Here is a 17328-nt window from a genome sequence, read left to right on the forward strand (position 1 = left end):
CATCCCACCAAGGAGGTGACGTGGTGATTTATTTGGTTAAACCGCTGTTTATCCCTTTTTGTAGTCAGAGAGGGGAGGATTATCAGAGGGCAACTTCAGGAGCAATGGCAGCTAGTGAAAGCTTTCTCTGGTATAATAACATTTCTCTGGCACATTTTTTCCCTTTAAATTCATTCTCCTGTAAACAGCCTGGCTCTTCGACTCAGGTTTTTCCCATCCAAGCTTGGCAAAGGATCACATGATTTGATGAGCTACTGTCAGAAAGGATGCTTGTTCATTAGGCATCATTATTGTTTCTGGGCCTTTTTCAATCAACTTGCAGATAGATGTTCTCAGAGAGAAAGAAATAATGCATCAGGGTCAATTTATGTTTCTAGAAGAGTGATTTAAAATGCACTTCAGTCAGGGGGATAGATGTCCCCAAGCTGGGTGGGCTGGGAAGCCCCTTGCTGCTCTCCCCAGCTCCCTTTGCCACTTGGCTGAGCACAGTGAGCACGCAGACAGCCCTTCCTTTGTCCATGGAGGTGAGCTGTTCAAATACTTCATATGCTGCAGAAATAAAAAAGCATTTTCCTGCTGTGCAGCAGCCAGATGGCACAGGGAGGGGAAAAACACAGGGTTTTCAGTGAAGCACTTTGAGGATGCATCTACTGTGACCTGCAGCACATCCTTCCCAAAAGCTCAGCTGCAGAAAGGTGAAGAAGCAGCTGATAATGTTTCTTGCATGGTCCCTTCTCTTGTGCTTCCCCCATCTGCTGTCCTTCACTCCAGCTGGCCTGCTGGAGCCTGCTGAATGTCAGGTTTGCAGGGTAAAATGTCTAGTTTGGTGCATATTTGCACATTTCTACTAAAGGAGGGACTGCAACCATTTTGCTGCAAGTCTCTCATAGTGAACTGAGCACTGTGCTGACAAGCTACATAAATCAGAGGTAAGCATGTGATGAAGCCTTGTAAGGCTTGGATTGGGTAAGTGAGGATGGAGTATGGAGGCTGCACTCGTTGCTCTGCAAGATGGCTTTGGAAGTGGAAAAGGAGCTGATAAAATCCCACCCACCGTCTTGTCTCTCTCTTGCCCACAAGTGTAGCACTCCCAACTGTATAAAAGCATTTTGCTCCCTATAAGGGGAGGAAAAAACCGATTATGCTAAACCTAATTTAGCTTGGAATAAACCGGACCATTAACATAGTGTTCATTTATAAGTTACCTGGCAGCACTTGGCCCCACAGCGGGTGTGCAGGCACGTGCTGTGCACATGTGGTGTAGCACCCGCCGTGCCAGCCAGCCCACGCTGTGTGTGGCAGTTTCCCAGGGAACGGGGGCAGCAGGGCTTTGGCCAGGAACAGCAGCTTAAACAAGTGTGCAAATATTATAACTGAAACCTCAGGAGCTTTGCTCGTGGCTCTGACTGAGAGCACTGTGCAGATGTTGCTCCCAGGGGTTTGGCTGGAGGGAGACAGACTGTCTGTGTCAGTTCCTTTATTGAACCCGAGGGGGGCCTGGTGAAGCGACCCAGGAAATGTGGCTGGGTGCAAGGCAAGGGTGTGTGCTCGACCCCTGGGGCCAGCTCTTTTGAAGCCAAAATAAAGTTAGGATGGGACCACAGTAGCAGCAAGGGACAGGGATGTCATCTGCTCTGTTACATACTTAACCAAGGCAGAACAAATTCCTCATTATGGTTTAGCTGGAGGCTTTTTTTTTTTTTTTTTTTTTTTTTTTAATAAGCAGCATATTGCTTTTACTTCAAGGACTTTATGGAGAACTTCTTGCATTCCTTTGCTTTATGATCGGAAATATCCCCATTTAATACAAAATAGCTTGAGGCATGGTTCTGCTGCCTTTCCCAACACTGAGTAACTCCCAAGCAAAGGCCTGGAATTAGAATTGGGAGGAATTAAAAATGGGATTAACTTCACGCATCAGAGAAATCCTGAAAAAGGGCTTTCAAGAGCGAGGCTGAGTGCATGTCACTCACAGGGGATCATAGAGTCATAGGATAGTTTGGGTTGGAAGGGGCCTTAAAGGTCATCTCATTCCAGCCACCCACCCTCAGCAGGGACCCTTTCCACTAGACCAGATTGCTCAGAACCCATCCTGCCTGGCCTTGATGCAGGTGGTGAGTGCAGTGCTAGATGACCCTGACACCGTGATCTTCTTTCCCCCTCTAGGTATTGACCAGGGCCAGATGACGTACGATGGCCAGCACTGGCACGCCACCGAGACCTGCTTCTGCTGCGCCCAGTGCAAGAAGTCGCTGCTGGGACGGCCCTTCCTGCCCAAGCAGGGGCAGATCTTCTGCTCCAGGGCCTGCAGCATTGGTGATGACCCCAATGGCTCCGACTCCTCCGACTCGGCTTTCCAGAGCGCGCGAGCCAAGGAATCGCGCCGCAGCGCCAAGATCGGCAAGAACAAGGGGAAGGGCGAGGAGGGGGCGCGCAGCCCCTGCAACCAGCTGCAGGTCACCTCCAACCGCCTCTCCACCGACGTGGACCCGCTGTCCCTGCAGATGGATCTGCTGAGCCTGGCCAGCCAGACACCCAGCCTCAACAGGGACCACTTGTGGAGGAGCCGGGATGAGCTCTATCACTATGGGGGCAAAATGGAGCAAAGCCAGTCTCAAACCCCCTTGCAGCTTCTCAGCCAGTGCAACATAAGAACCTCCTATAACCCCACCCAGGTCCCAGGCTCGCAGTCGGATTTATGGGCAAAACACTTCAGCAACCAAAAGAGGAGCTCTTCGTTGGCCATGAAGAGCCACGGTGGCAGCTTCATCCAGGACTGCAGAGAGGACTACTACTCAGGGAGGCTTCGCTCGCAGGAGAGCTACAGTGACATGTCCAACCAGAGCTTCCCAGAGACCAGAGGAAGTGTCAAAGTCCCCAAGTATGAAGAGGAAGAAGAGGGTGGGATGCCAGCATCGCAGTGCCGCACCCGTCACCCCATCAATGCCCTCAAGTTCACAGAGGACCTGACGCCCACCGAGCAGACTCCCCGGGGCTCCATGGAGTCCCTGGCGCTCTCCAATGCTACAGGTATGTCACCCCAGTGCTACAGGTATGTCACTCCTGCTCCTGCCACCCTGAGGCCACCCCAGCATGCTCTCCATGCGATTGAATCCCTTGTGTTCTGGTGTCTTCCCAATATGAGGGTAGCCAAGCTTGGGGACCACTGCTCAGTGACACAGGCTTGTGTGCCTGGTCCCAACTAGGCTGACAGTTTCTCTCCATTTGCTTGCTTGTTTACCAAATGCAGAGCTTTATTGATCACTGGCCTTTCTGTGCAGCTCGAAACAAATGTTTTCAAACTCTTTAATCCTCCCTTTTGTGAAGAGAGGGGGGAAAATCAAGGCCAGCTGCTAAGTCAGGGCAGATACCAGCTTTCAGCACTTGAAGGACTGCTGTCAGCTGCCCTTGCAGGCTAAAAATACTTTTGAATGCCTTGAAATAGGCCCATTTAACCCCTTTTGAATGTTATGCAGTCCTCAAGCACGTGACTCGTTAAAAGAAGTTCCTCCCCCACTATATACAGCTCTTTAATTCCTCTTCCCCAACCCCTTGGTAGAAACTGCAGGGAAAAGCCAGGCAAGATGCTTGTCCCATCAGGCTGAGCTTGTTTCTCACGAGCACATCCCAGGGTCATATTTCTCAGTCCTCTCACCCTAAACATGTTTGGGTTTCACTCGTGGCTGCAGGGATGGGTGTGTGTGGACGTGCCTGTGTGCGGCTCTGGTCTGCAGCTGGCGCTGGGCAGGCTCTGTCCTCCCTGCAGCCTGCTCTGCTTCGCTCGCCCACCGCTGCTCCCACGTCCCTCAGCACAGAGCTACTCAGAAAAGCAAATACTGAACTGCTTTGCTCACCAGAGAAGCTGCCTTGCTTTTTCTTTGCGGCTCTCCTGGCTTTTTTCTGTTCCAACCAATCATTGCTTGGATTTGGGCAGGTCCTGCATCTGAACCCCTGCAAAATGGAGCTCTTCTGCCTTGTTGCTGGCAGGGAGTGGCTGTGGGGTGTTTGTACCTAGTCCTGATGATCCCCCATAGGTTGCTGGCAATGGGTGGTGAGGATTGCCAAGCCCACAGAGAGCTGAGCCCCCCTGAATCTCCGTACTGGGCTCTGCCCTGCCTGGATGGACAGGTTTGCTCTGCTATGCCCGTGCCTCCTCATCTGGGGCTTGGTGTGTTTGTTTAGGGAAGCTGCCAGCCCCATGCCAAGATGTGAAATGATCTCTGTTTCAGCCAGGATCTCTTCATCCAGCAAGTAGAAAAACAGAGGGGGAAAGGAGAAGCTAATGAGCTGGGAAGGGTTTTGCTTAAACAGTCTCAGATACACACAGAGGAAAAATAGATGTGAAATGGCGAGGGAATTGGGAATTGCTCTCCAAAACAGGGTTTTCCTAAGCAAAGCTCCACATTTCCAAAGCCTTTTGTGTTCCTGAAAACTTGGGTTGTGTAAACCCCATCAGTACAAAGAGTCTTGAGCAACACCAAGCTTGGATGAGCAATCCCTGAGCAGTGGAGAGGTTGTTGCATGCTTTGGAGCTGAAGTGTAACATATTATTGGGGATATAGGTCAAGACGCAGAAAATATGGCAAGGCCTCCATATCCTAGTGAAATCATTCTGCCTTTCATTTTAGAAACCTCTTTTTAAAATGCTGGGAGGGAGACCTCCCAAAGGCATCTGTCCACCATACAGAGCCAGAGTCTGAGTTTCCTCAGGGACAGTGACTGCCTTAATGGCTTGCTGTGTTCCAGCTTTCTGGAGCAGATGCTCAGCGTGATGGGGCTTGCAGTGACTGTTCATCGTTCCTCTGCAGAGTGAGGTGATAATATTTTTATTAATGTGTAAGGTTCTAATAATTTTCCTTGCTCTGGGAGCTGGCTCAGCTGAGCTAAGGGCACTGCAGCAGCAACAGGCAGCTCCCCCAGGGCCATGTCTGCAATTATGGAGGACACAATTATCATCCCATTTAATTGGCAGTGTTTTGAGGACAGGGAGATTTGGTGACCTGGATGAGGTCTGAGAGAGAGCAGGTTTTTGGTCAAGTGATGTCCGGGCGGAGCACCCCTCTGCCTGGCTTTTCCCATCCCTGTACTTTCTGCTGTGGCTGATTGAGCTCCCCACAGAGCTCCCCCCAACCACATCCTGGGGGTCTGGCTCACCCCATGTCCTCCACCCTGCATCCTCCAGTCCTGCTTTGCCAGAACCTCCCAGGCATCCACATACAAAGTCCCTTTGAGCTACCAACACTGCACAGTTGCTCCACCTTTTACTTTGAAATAATTAACCCTGCATCCATCTAAGGTTTTATGGCATGGCTGAAAACAGTCTGTTTTTTATAGGGAGCTGAAGGGCAAACAGTCCCTGACCCGGAGAGCACATGTTAGAAGCTGGTACCTCCCTGGCAGCAGATTTTGCTGTGATGTTTCTGCTAGGACTTAACTGCTAATTAGCCAGAGACAGTCAGCAATGCAGATAACTCAGGGCTGTGCAGCGCTAATCCCTGTCCTTTGGCCGGAAGGCTGCCTGCCGTGAGCAGATGTTGCTCCCTGTAATATTTCAGGGTCAGCCATTGTGTGGGTCAAGATCTATGTGACCCCAATCTCCTGCAAGACCCCAGGTTTCTACCTTACCAAAAGGCTCTATTTAATCACTTTAAAGCCAATTCCCCATGGGTTAGTAAAGAGGTGAGACACCGTGTTAATCCTGGGCACGTGCTCTTACAGGGCTGGGTTGTGCTCTGCTGTCACCATGGGCAGTGCTGCAACAGCAGACATGTGAGTGGCAGAGGTGGCTGTGACCCTGCTTGTGCTCTGTGTTGGGGTTGGAATTAGGTGGGAGTGTCTCTGCTGTCCTCTGGTTTGTGCTTGTCTAATTGCCACAAATGCTGATAGGATTTAAGCACATCCAGTGGCAAAGGGCAGTGTCTCCTGCTGGTGGAGGGCATCTCCCCTTCCATGTTTCTGTTCAAAAATCCCTATTCTGCTTTCAGCTGAAGGCTGCAACAGACTCCAATCTGCTGCAGCTTCTTAGAGACTGTATCCTCCTGCACTACATGGCCATTAGATGGAGAAGCAAAGAGGAAACAGTATTTCTCAGCCTGTTTTCTAAGAGAGAGCTCATTTTTGCTGACTTTCTTTTATATTATCTTTTATATTGTGCTTCCTTTGTCTATTTTGGGGGGTTTTGGGTTGTTGGGTTTTTTTAATGCCAGGAACAAGAATAAAAACCAGTGGATCCTGTAGCAATGTTTGCCTTGTAGCTCCCTGCATTAAGCAATTGGGACAATGCTAAGATGGAATTTGTCCAGGAAGGTTTGCTCATGATGAGAAGCCTGATCCTACCAGAGGTTAATCACTTCCCAAAAGATACTTGGCCCATCAGTCCTGCTACCTGTGTTTGTGTTTCCCTCCAGAAAGGTTTTGCAGTCACTGCATGTGGCTGGCAGTGGAATTAGAAATCAGGAGCTGAACTCTGCTGATTCCATGCAGTTATTTCCACAAAATGACAGCTGGTCAAATAGCCCATTTAAGAAAGTACCTGCAGGCTAAATGTTGTTCTCTGGGAACAGTCCTTTTGTGTGCTGCTTACAGAGAGCCGGAGCCTTTTGGAGGTAGAAGTCATGTTGAATGGTGACACTGCTGCATGCAAAAGGAGAAACAGATTTTAAGGATTCCTTGAGAAAATGAGTTTGGGTGAGGAAAACATCTGTCACAGGCATAAATCCAGTTTAAAAATATGTTAAACTGGTGCTGTTACAGGGTGGAATGTGATTTCATTTGTATGGCACACACTGTGCTTGTCATCATGTGTTGTGTGATGCCCAAAGGCCCCAAACAGTTTGTTTTTCCAGGACTAGACAACTGTGATATAACCAGAAGGCAGAGAGAACAGGGCTGATCCCTGCCTGTCTGAGCTGCAGAGTGACAGAACAGCATCATCTGTCTCCAGTCCCTTTTCTTTCTCTGCCTGCAGAGGAGCTAAAAGCTGCAGGGCAGGTGATGGTAAGAACAAGCCCTAAGGGCCAGGGTTGTATTTTCTGGAGAGACATTGATTAACCCAGCCTCTCCTGCCCTGAGGGCTTGGGAGCAGCTCCTGAACACCCTCAGCGATGGCAGTGAGGGGTCTGGATGTTGGTCTCCCTCCCCACGTGCTCCTCTCTGCCCTGGGCTGGAGAGGGCGGCTGCCCCAAGTGCTCCAGCTGAGTTATGCAATGCAGAAAGTGACACATTGGCTGTTCCTGAGTTTTTCTGTGAAAAAAGGAGGTTCCCAGCTCTCCACTGTGTTCTTATCGCTCTCCTTCTCCCAGACACAGCCAGCACAAAACTGCTTCCAAGTTGGAAGATGAGATCCCTTGGGGGAATTCTTACAATTTTGAGGCATGGGTATAACATTTCCTAATCCAAAACAGATCATTTCAAAACTGATGTGAAGATAAAGGTTTTCCACCCCAAAGGCCCAATGGTAAATGACTGTAAAACTGTCAGGAACATTTCTTTTCCCCCTCGCTTACCTTTTGCCACTCAACAGTGGGAGGTTTGGTGTGCCTGCTGTGGGGGCCAAACTCTTGCATGTCTTCACCCTTCAGTGTCACACATGGACAGTGCAGAGCAGGTGGGGTAATGCAAACCAGAGGCACAACCAAAATGGACTCTGGAAGATGTTACTGGGGGAAGCAACATCCCCAGCATGGCTTGTTGGCCATCAGCTGGGGAGGATGCAGGAGATGGGAGTGCTGGTGAAGGAGCTATAGGGGACTTCTAGGATAAAATCCAACTCTTTTCCAAGCAGCAAGGGACTTCTTCCACCAAGCTGGAAAGGACTGATTGAGTGAGAAATACCCAGTGACATCCATGAGTCACACATGGGGGCATACCATGGGAGGCTGGTGGGACTGTGACCAGCCAATGTGGGACTGGTGGAGGCTGGTGGGACTGTGACCAATTTGGGGGAAGGCATAGCCTTCCAGTCTGTGACCAGACTGGAAGGCTATGCCTTCCCCCAAATTGTTTATTTTCCGTGATTTCTAGTTACATGAAGGTTCTGCTTTATTTCTGCATGCCCTGAGGTCATTCAGAAGTGAGACGAGGCTCAGCTATAAACAAAGCCCTGTGCAGGCTGTTTTCTTCTTAAATTTCTTTTTAGTTCTACAGATTGACCTTGAAATAAACCCTGTTTGAGGGGTGATGGGGATGCCTGATGCTGTGTGAGAGAGAAGGTTCTGAAATAGGGGGCTGGACGCAAGAGACACTGTGCTGTATTCTCCTGTGCATCTATAGCTGCATTTAAACACTGGCTTTTGGGGCTGGGTGCTGGGTTTTGGTGCTGGCAGGCACCTCTGTGGGGCTGTGTGGTGAGAGCTGTGATGCACAGATGTGTGTGTCTGCTGTGATAAATGTTAAGGCAAGAAGCGAGCGTCAGCATAGCCCTAGGTGTTTGCAATATCCTATGTCAGGATATTTTGCATTCCCTGGCTGGTGCTCTCCTGCAGTGGGATGCTGGCTCACCCCGTGTTAGCACAGCTTCATGGGGAGTGTTATTTAATGGGGGCTGGGAGCTGCTTCCCCTCATGGGGGGCTCCATTCCCAGCCTCACACCCAGCCCACGCGCTCTCTGGGGCCTCTCTGCTGTCATTTGCTGACTGCTTTAATAATTCATAATGCAACTTGCAGCCCCCGTTTAGCAAAGCACACAGTGGGACTCAAGCACTCCGAGTGCTTTGTTGTGGCAAGGTTGTGGAGGTGATGTTCTCCAGGGGTATCTTTGTGCTGTGGCTTTGCTTATTCGGGTGTTAATTCCCTTGGCAGTGTTTATGGGATAACCATGGTTCTCAGGAGACTTCAGAGGGGATGGTTCAGGTTCTTAGTGAGCCTGAATGGTAACCAGAAACCTGCTTGGTTTTCTTGGTGCTGCAGCTAGCTGCACTTCTATATCGAGCACCCACAGCCGAGCTGCAGCTTTCCCTCCTGCTCATTGGAAAAGCACATGTTTCCATGGCTCCAGGGTGAAATATTGAGCCTGGCAGCCCCATGCAGTGGAGAGCAGCAGCAGAAAAACCTGCTGTGTCTGTGTGTGCTGTGGTGCTGGCACCAGTCTGGCTCCAGGACGGCCACCAGCCGAAGCACCGTGCTGGAGGCAGCAGTGACATCTCTTCCAGTGCATCAGCCTCTGGGGCAGCCAACAGTGCATGTGCTCAGTGTCTCACAGCATCATGCAGGAGTAAATTTTGGTGGGGTCAGCATGTTATACCTGGGTTTGCACCCTTGGAATGGTCTTGGTGATGTGGTAACAACCATCCCCCACCACGGGCCAGAGCAGGGCTCCCCTGAATGGCCTTGGAAAACAGAATCACACATTTCTTCCTTAGAAGAAAGTCAGGGCTGCATGGTGGGGGTCTCACCTCGTGTGCTCTTCCAGACTGCAGCTCTCTTGGGTTATTAGCTGTGTTCCCAGATGAAACACTTCATTAAGCAGGAGCTGCAACAGCTGCACATAAATACTGGCAACTCAAGAAGATGGGGCCTCACGGATAGGTGTAGCTCTGGAATGGCAAATGACCTCAGGACACAAGGGTTGGTGCCACCTTCGCCCCATCCAGGGCAGTGTGGGATCAGGAATCTGGAAACCCTCTGCATGTGCCTGGGCACTCACTGCCTTTGGGTGCCAGGGAAACCCTCCAGTGCCAGAGCCTGCCCCAGTCACCTTCTGCTGTGATTACACAGCAAGAGTTTTCTTCTTCTCCAATCTAAAACTTTCGTTGCAGGAGTCAGCAGACCTGGAGAATAATGTGTTCCCTCCTCTTTGCAAGCATTTTTTTTCTGTCTTTGAAGGTTGTTACTATATCCCCTTCAGCTTTCTCTCCTCTAGACTAAACAACCTCTGCTCTTTAAAACTTTATTCCCAGGTCATGTTTTCTAGATGAAATTTTTTTGACAAATGGTTATTGCTATCCCCTGATCTCACTGCGGTCAGACTGGAGCACTTTTGGCTTGCTCCCACTATGCCTCCTGAGGTCCTGTGGCTCCACAGAGAGCCATAGAGAGGGACATTTTGAGACCTTAGAAAGACTAATCTGGGCCTAGCCCTGCTCATGATGCCTTGGTATAAATGTAAAATTCAGCCTGGAGACAGCTTTGTGTTCCGCAGGGATTGTAGATTGCATTCTGGACCTGGGCACTGTAAGAGCCATGCAGAGCTCTCAGTGCCTTCAGCTGGAAAAGCACAGCTTTGCTCCTGAGCAAGTGGAATAAATCCTTCACTGTCACCATGAGCAGATAAAATAAAGTATCCCTCTCCCAGCTGCACGGCTTGCTGGGTCATTTCCAAGCGTGCCTCCCAAAAAAAAGGCTTGTGCATGTGCAGTCTGCCCAGTCTACCTGGGAAGACGCATTTTGCCCTCAGCATAGAGCCTTTTCCAGTCTGTCATATGGAGAGATGAAGCCATTGGATGTTGGACTGGCTCTGCATCAGAGCCTCCTGAGCACGGGCTCCATCACACCCCAAGTTCTGTGTGCTAGCAACGGTGATGGACATGTTCGGTGCTGGATTCCTCTTACAATCAGCATTTTCCCAGCAAATCAAGATCTCAGAATGTTTGTGCTTAATTATAATCAAGCTGTCTGAATGATCAGCCAGAAACAACCCCATGACTGATTAAACCTTGCACTCCGAGCATGAGCCATTCACGTGGTCACAGGATCCTTGTCTGAACTCACTGCCCTGTGCTGCCTTCTAAGGGAAAGAGACTAAAGCACTCATGGTTGTCTGCTGGAGGTGTGTGAGGGGCTGCAGACCCCTCTCCTGCACAAACTTAACCAGTGAAGCTCTGGCTCTGCCCTTCCCAAGCCCGAGCACCTCGCTTATCACAGCTCGCTTTACACAAAATGGAACAGGTTTCCCTCCTGGTCGTCTGCTTGATCTTGGCCACATTATTTCTGTCTGTGATGTGAAGGATGCAGAGATGTCTTAACTTGAAAACACTGTTTCACTCTAGCCATGTCTCCAGAGCCTGTGCCCAGACACTTGTTTTGTTCTTGCTGGATGCAGGAGCACAGGAGGGAGAGGCTGTGAGGGGCAGCTGAGACCCACAGGTATCATCTGATACGGCTGGTGCTGGGAGCAAAGCACCAGCACCCTGTGAGTGAGGCAAGGTCAGCCCCTTTTTAATGAAGCTGCCAGAATCAGTGTGTTGATGCCACAGAAGCATCCTGTGGTGTTGGAGCTGTAGTTCTGCACAGCGCTGCTGTTGCTCGTTCTCACTGCGGGGCTGCACCGGCTCCCTTAATGAAGTGCTGCATAAATGTCACCGAGGGCTCATTTTCCTTGGTGTCAGCTCTCGTCTGACAGATGTGATTAAGGCCACATTGGGCTGTCAACAGCCATGATTCTCATTGTGATCAGCTCTGCCGGCAGTCCCGCTGTTGCTCCGGCTTTTCAGGAAGTCTTTGCGCATGTTCCCAAGTTGCTCTTCCCTCCCCAGGGGCTGCTGGGCACCTCCACAGTGGCACAGGAGGGGACATGGGGAGCAGTGCCTGATGTGACGGATGCCTCCACTGGGTTCACAGGCAGAAAATCCAGCGAGGAGGAGAAACATAACAGGAGTGTGGAGTGTGGGTGGGCAGGTCTTGAAAGGGCACATCAAGCCCATCCACAGGGCTTTTTCCAAAGGGCAGTGGGTGGGGTTGGGCTTGCTCACTCAAAGTCAGCGTGACTTAGGGAGGAAAAAAAAGCATTAAGTTGACTTGAAAAGTGTGTCCTTTAAAAAAAAACCACGGCTTTCCCTTGTTTTTAACCCAGCCTATCCCTTTTCCTGTGGCATTCAGGGATCCTTCACCTTACCTTCCTCTGTAATCATAAACTCCAAAAACATCCTCATTAACAACAGAAAAGCAGAGAAGCTGAGACTCAGGGAGCAAAACCAAACCATGTGAGGGCCAGTAATGGCTAAAGCTCTCCCTCATGCCACCGGAAGCAGGATTTGGAAAACTCTACCCAGCTTTGCAAGATCTGTTGATCTTTTCAAGGCTGAGCCCAAGGAAACCCTAAAGCAGCTCATGAATGGGGTTAGTGGCAGCAACCCTTGTTCTTGTTCAGGTTTAGCAGCAGCAGCTAATGTGAAAGGAGCCAAGCTCTTGATGAAATGCAAACAGCTTTTGTTAGGGAAAAAAAGGCTTTATTCTTGAATTGTGGGCTGGGTTGTTATTTTTTATAATTAATTTACAAAGTCATAAATTGTTGGTGATTGCATAAAGGCTGTGTGTCATGTTGGAAATTCTGCTGACGATGCTGTGTTGGGTCTGCACTGGGATGTTGTCGGAGAAGGGATGGAGAGAAGGGTGCCAAAGCAAACATTCCACGTTTGATTTGGGATGGAACGGATTTTCTTTGAAATAACTTGCGAAACATCTTGTCCTGAGCTTGCAATGCAACCAGTGACTACTGCCAGTTGTCAAGCCAACAGAAAATAGCCAGAAAACACCCATGAAACAGGCCAAGGACTAGGGCACTGTGGGGTGCATTGAGTTTCTTGTTGGCAGGCAGGTTCTGAGCAGACACCCCACTTCTTCCCTACTGCCAGGTGAAGGCTTCCTGGGCTGAAGGAAAGCACCTTGCGGGAGCTCAGGGCTCGCTGGCACATAGGAGAGATCTAATGGGTCACCTTCCCAAGCAGGGCAGCCCATCAAGGAGGAGCTCACATTTCTAGCTCCTGCCCATGCACAGCTCCCTGGATATCTGCAGGGATAGTCTGACCCTCCCACTGCCCTGCTGCTCACAGGGAGCTCCAGCAGACCCTCTGGTGCTCGGGTGTTTCCTTGCTTCCCGGGAAACCCAACTGCAGCTTTGTTCTCTCCACGGGTGTCATTTAGGGGACCTGTGAGGTGCAGCATAGTGTGAACCCTGAATTAAGTCAGTGGCCACGTTTTCATCTGCCACTGACATTGTTTAGTCCTCCAAAATGTGTTGTCATTGCAGAAGGTGTGAGTGCTGGATCATGGCACCCTAGTTAGCTCGGCGTGCAGGAGGCCTCAGGTTACCTCTGACGCATGATTTCTCCCTGGCAGCGTTGGTTATTCCTATCAAGTCGCAGACAGTGTAGACATATGGGAAAGGAAGTCGTGAAAAGCAGCTTGGAGTCCAACCCAAAACACCTTAAATTGGTGTGATTTCCCCAAAGGAGGAACTGCCTGCTCTTTAAAAAAAATTAAAGTCCTCCTCTTAAAAAGGGCTCTTCAGGACAGGATCGATACCACCGAGTAACTTTTTAAAGCAAAAGTCTTGGGCCAAAACCAGCCTCCACCCTGCATCTCTGCTGGCAGAAAATTCTCTTTCTTAACTTCTTTTTTTTTTTTTCCCTTTACCCTTTTCCTGCAAAGGCCTCTCAGCAGACGGTGGAGCCAAGCGCCAGGAGCACCTCTCCAGGTTCTCCATGCCTGACCTGAGCAAAGACTCAGGCATGAACGTCTCGGAGAAGATGAGCAACATGGGCACCCTGAACTCCTCCATGCAGTTCCGCAGCGCCGAGTCCGTGCGCAGCCTGCTGTCGGTGCAGCAGTACCAGGACATGGAGCCCACCCTGCACGACCTCGCCAGCCCCCTCGGCTACCAGGAGCGGCCGTCGCACGGGCGGATGCACCAGAGCTTCGACTACGGCAGCGGGGTGCCCGGGGGCAAGCTGGGGGCGCAGGAGATCCCCAGGCACACCCCCATGAGCGAGCGCACGCGCCGGAGAACCGTGCTCCGCGATGACGACCGGCACTACCGCCCGCACCGGCCCCGGCGCTCCCGGCGTTCCCGCTCCGACAACGCCCTGCACCTGGCCAGCGAGCAGTGCTACCGCCTGAAGGAGAGACCCTCGCTCCGAGCCAGGGACGACTACGACCCCTTCGTGCGCCAGAGGAGCTGCAGGGAGACGATGGAGCAGGGTCCCTGCAGGGATGTCTACGGCCACTGTCCCCGGACGGTGTCGGATCTTGCCTTGCAGAACCACTTGGGCGAGAGATGGGGGCCCTACTTTGCCGAATACGACTGGTGCTCCACCTGCTCCTCGTCTTCGGAGTCCGACAACGAGGGCTATTTCCTGGGGGAGCCGATTCCGCAGCCTGCCCGCCTCCGGTACGTGACCAGCGAGGAGCTGCTGCACAAGTACGGCTCGTACAGCATGCCCAAGTCTTCCACAGTGGGGGCCAGGGGACAGTTGCACAGCCGGAAAAGACAGAAGAGCAAGAACTGCATCATATCCTAATGGCATCCTTGCCAGGCACCTTGGGAGAATGTAAATTAACTCACGATCTTGCACTGGTTTAGATCATGTAAGTGCTTTTATTGTAACAAAAAAAAGGCCCGAAGAGTAGGGATTTGTTAAGAAGGTTGTAGACCGGCTTCTATAAATAGTCATAATCCTGGGCACAGTGAATATATTTTGCACATCTTACTTTGGAGATAAAAATTTTAAAAGTTCACTTTAGCCTGTAATATTTACCCAGTAGTTTCTCTTCCTTCTCCCAGATACTGCCACCCCCTTGAGCTCTGTTTGTCCGTACATTTTGGTTGCCACTGTTGACTCTCAGCATCAGTTTGCTGGTAGGTTTTGCTTTCCACCACGTTTTTGTTTTCCATTAGCCATTTCGGTAGGTGATTTGTCTCTTGGACAGTGTGGGAGCCTAAGTTATTTCCATGATTGTTGTAAATGCGATGTAAATGAGAGTTTGGAGAAAATATTTTTGTATTTTGTAATATCAGAGGAATTTCTATATCTTAGGAGTCACTGGGAAAATGCATGCACATTCAGAATTATTTTCAGTCAGAGCTAACCAAACAATACTTTGGACCCCCCTTTCCATTTCATCATCACTAAAGTTTATCAGTGAGAGTCTGAGTTTTCATTTGTTTTGAGAGGTTTTTTTGTTTTAACCTTTTTTTTCTGTTTATTTGTTTTGATCCTGGTCAATAAACAAAATGGTTTTTGATTCATTAAATCTTGACAAGCCTCAGTGGCATTTTGAAGCCTATGATTTGCAGGTACACTCCATCAGTCAGATACAGGAACCCCCGACAGCTGCAAAAGGGCCTTTTTTTTAATTATTATTATTATTATTATTATTACTAAATAGGAAAGACCAGAACTACCAAATGTCTGCAACATTGTAAATTACCAAAGCTGGAGAAGGAATTTCACACCTCTGTAGAGAACGCTGAAGTTACTAAACATTGAACTATTATTTGGAGTAAATAAAGTGTAAATGGTGCAATTGTGTGATGTCAGCATGACGTTGTTTTGAATATAGACTTGTCTTATGGTGCTCTAGTCTCCTGGGTTAACTGCTGTTCATTACCAAGTGGAAGTCTCAGTATTGCCTCCTGCCTACGACATATGAGAACACCTGCAAACTGCTCCCCACGGCCCCTCCTGCCTGGCGAGATGCCCTCTCCCCTCTGGGGCTGTTTGTGGCCAGGGCTTGTCCCCTGGGGGCTCAGCCCAGCCCCTGCCGCGGCAGAGGGCCCCTGCATAGGGCTCAGCTGTGTTGTATTCTGGTGGATGTGAGTTTGTTCTCTGTGTGCTTTAATCCATTGGGGTTCTGCCATCCCAGCTGCAAGCCAAGGCCAGGTTGTCCCAGTGCTTCCCATAAAGGAGCGAGTTTGCAAAAGGGGCTCTTGGCAGCCAGAGCACCTGTGGGGGTTAAGATAAGGCTGGGCTTTGAGCCACACGAGGGCCGAGAGCTTAACCAGCTGCATTGCCCTCCCCATGTGCTGCTGGCACCTCAGGGTGTCCCTGCACCTTGAGGCCAGCCCCTCCCTGCACCCTGGGAATGTGGATCCCGCTGCAGGGATGGCACTGGCAGCCCTGGGCACACACAGGGACACCCCCATGCCTACTCAAAGCAGCAGATGCAGAAAAATCTAGAAGATGGATGTCTCCATACCACAGACTATTGCTAGGAATTTTTTTGTTGTTTGTAAAGGACAATGTGATAATTATTATTCCTTTAAAAAGAAAAAAAAAAGAAATGATACTTAAATATATTTAAAAATGTTTTTTCCAGTTGGAATAAATGGAAATATTCATCCAAAGGGAAGAGTCTTGTGTACATTTTTTGCTCTTAAGGAGTGTTGGTTAATCATGAGTAGAAAACTTGATTTTTACTGAGCTGGTCTTGAAATAAAAGCACAAAAACCAGCTCAGCTCCATCGCTGGCAGGATTTTGGTGGGCAGAGAAAGCTGGTGGAGGAGCTTCTCCTGCACACCATGCACCTTCCCCAGGGTTGGTGACCTGGTGTTGTAACACCTGGGCCCATTATTTGTTGTTAAAAAAGCCACATCATAGATTCATTAAGGTTGGGAAAAATCTCAAAAATCGTTGAGGAAGAACAACCAACACCACCATGTTCACCACTCAAAGATATTCCCAAGAGCCATATCCACACAGCTTTTGAAATCTTTACCTGGTAAAAGCCAGCACAGCTCAGCTGAAATCCCTGCTGGGCCTCTGGCATACTGGGGGAGACTGTCAACCTAAAATGTATAAATAACAGCCTTTTCTTAGAAGTTCACAGATCTTTCCATGTTTTCCAAAACAGACCTGTTAAGCTGGATAGGGTATTGCTTACAGCGACAAATATAACACTGCAACTACAGGTTATTCTATAATTGGAATTGATTATGTACAGTTTAATTCATTGTCAGTGATTAAAAGCACAACAAATGTCTGTCAGCTCTGGTACAGTGGAGCTGCTCTTGTGCAGCCAGAGCTTGGATTGCTCAGGAAATGGTAAAAAACTAATCCCAGCCTTTCCCCTTTCCCTGCTTGCTGCCTCTCCCCAGGGGTAACAGAACAAGTTTAGAGACTCCTTGCAGCAAAATTGCAGCACTCTGCACATGCAGTTTTTCTACTAAAATCCCAGGCACAGTGCCTCTGTTCACACAATGGTTTTGCTGCTGGAAGCAACTCTTCAAAATTTGGTTCTCACTGCAGAGCATCTCTGCATCCCTGCAATGCACTCCAGTTTTAATGCAGTGCTGGAATTGGAACAGATGGGCAACAAACGGGAGAAAGTCTCTCAGGTGATGTTCCCCTCTGATGGACCCTTCACCAGCACCACAGAAAGGTGGCAGATCACATTTTCTGGGAAAGTCAGAGTTGGTACAAATTTCATCAATAAATGCAAACGCAGCTTCCAAACCCTTTGGATTTTTCATATGGGCTCCAGAAATCCAATACACTTTGAGGCACGTGATTGAAAAAGAAAAAAAGAAGTTTGGTTTTTTTCTGCTCAGCCCACTTGGAGTATGATTAACCATTTCTGACAAACCCACTGAGCTTGAGGGATGGAGCTACAAG

The 17328-nt window shown here is 49.5% G+C and overlaps 1 protein-coding gene across 1 annotated transcript in view; it reads left to right on the plus strand.

Annotated features, from left to right (window-relative positions):
- The window catches only part of PRICKLE2 (prickle planar cell polarity protein 2), a 112141-nt gene extending 96081 nt beyond the window's left edge, over positions 1-16060 (plus strand). Inside the window, exons 8-9 of the mRNA XM_038149327.1 lie at positions 2167-3030; positions 13366-16060. Of these exons, the coding sequence (XP_038005255.1) occupies positions 2167-3030; positions 13366-14234 (1733 nt within the window). The 3' untranslated portion in view covers positions 14235-16060. The remainder of the gene's footprint in view (positions 1-2166; positions 3031-13365) is intronic.
- Positions 16061-17328: the final 1268 nt, after the last annotated feature.

Source organism: Motacilla alba, chromosome 12, assembly GCF_015832195.1.
Source record: "Motacilla alba alba isolate MOTALB_02 chromosome 12, Motacilla_alba_V1.0_pri, whole genome shotgun sequence".
NCBI classification, from domain to species: domain Eukaryota; kingdom Metazoa; phylum Chordata; class Aves; order Passeriformes; family Motacillidae; genus Motacilla; species Motacilla alba.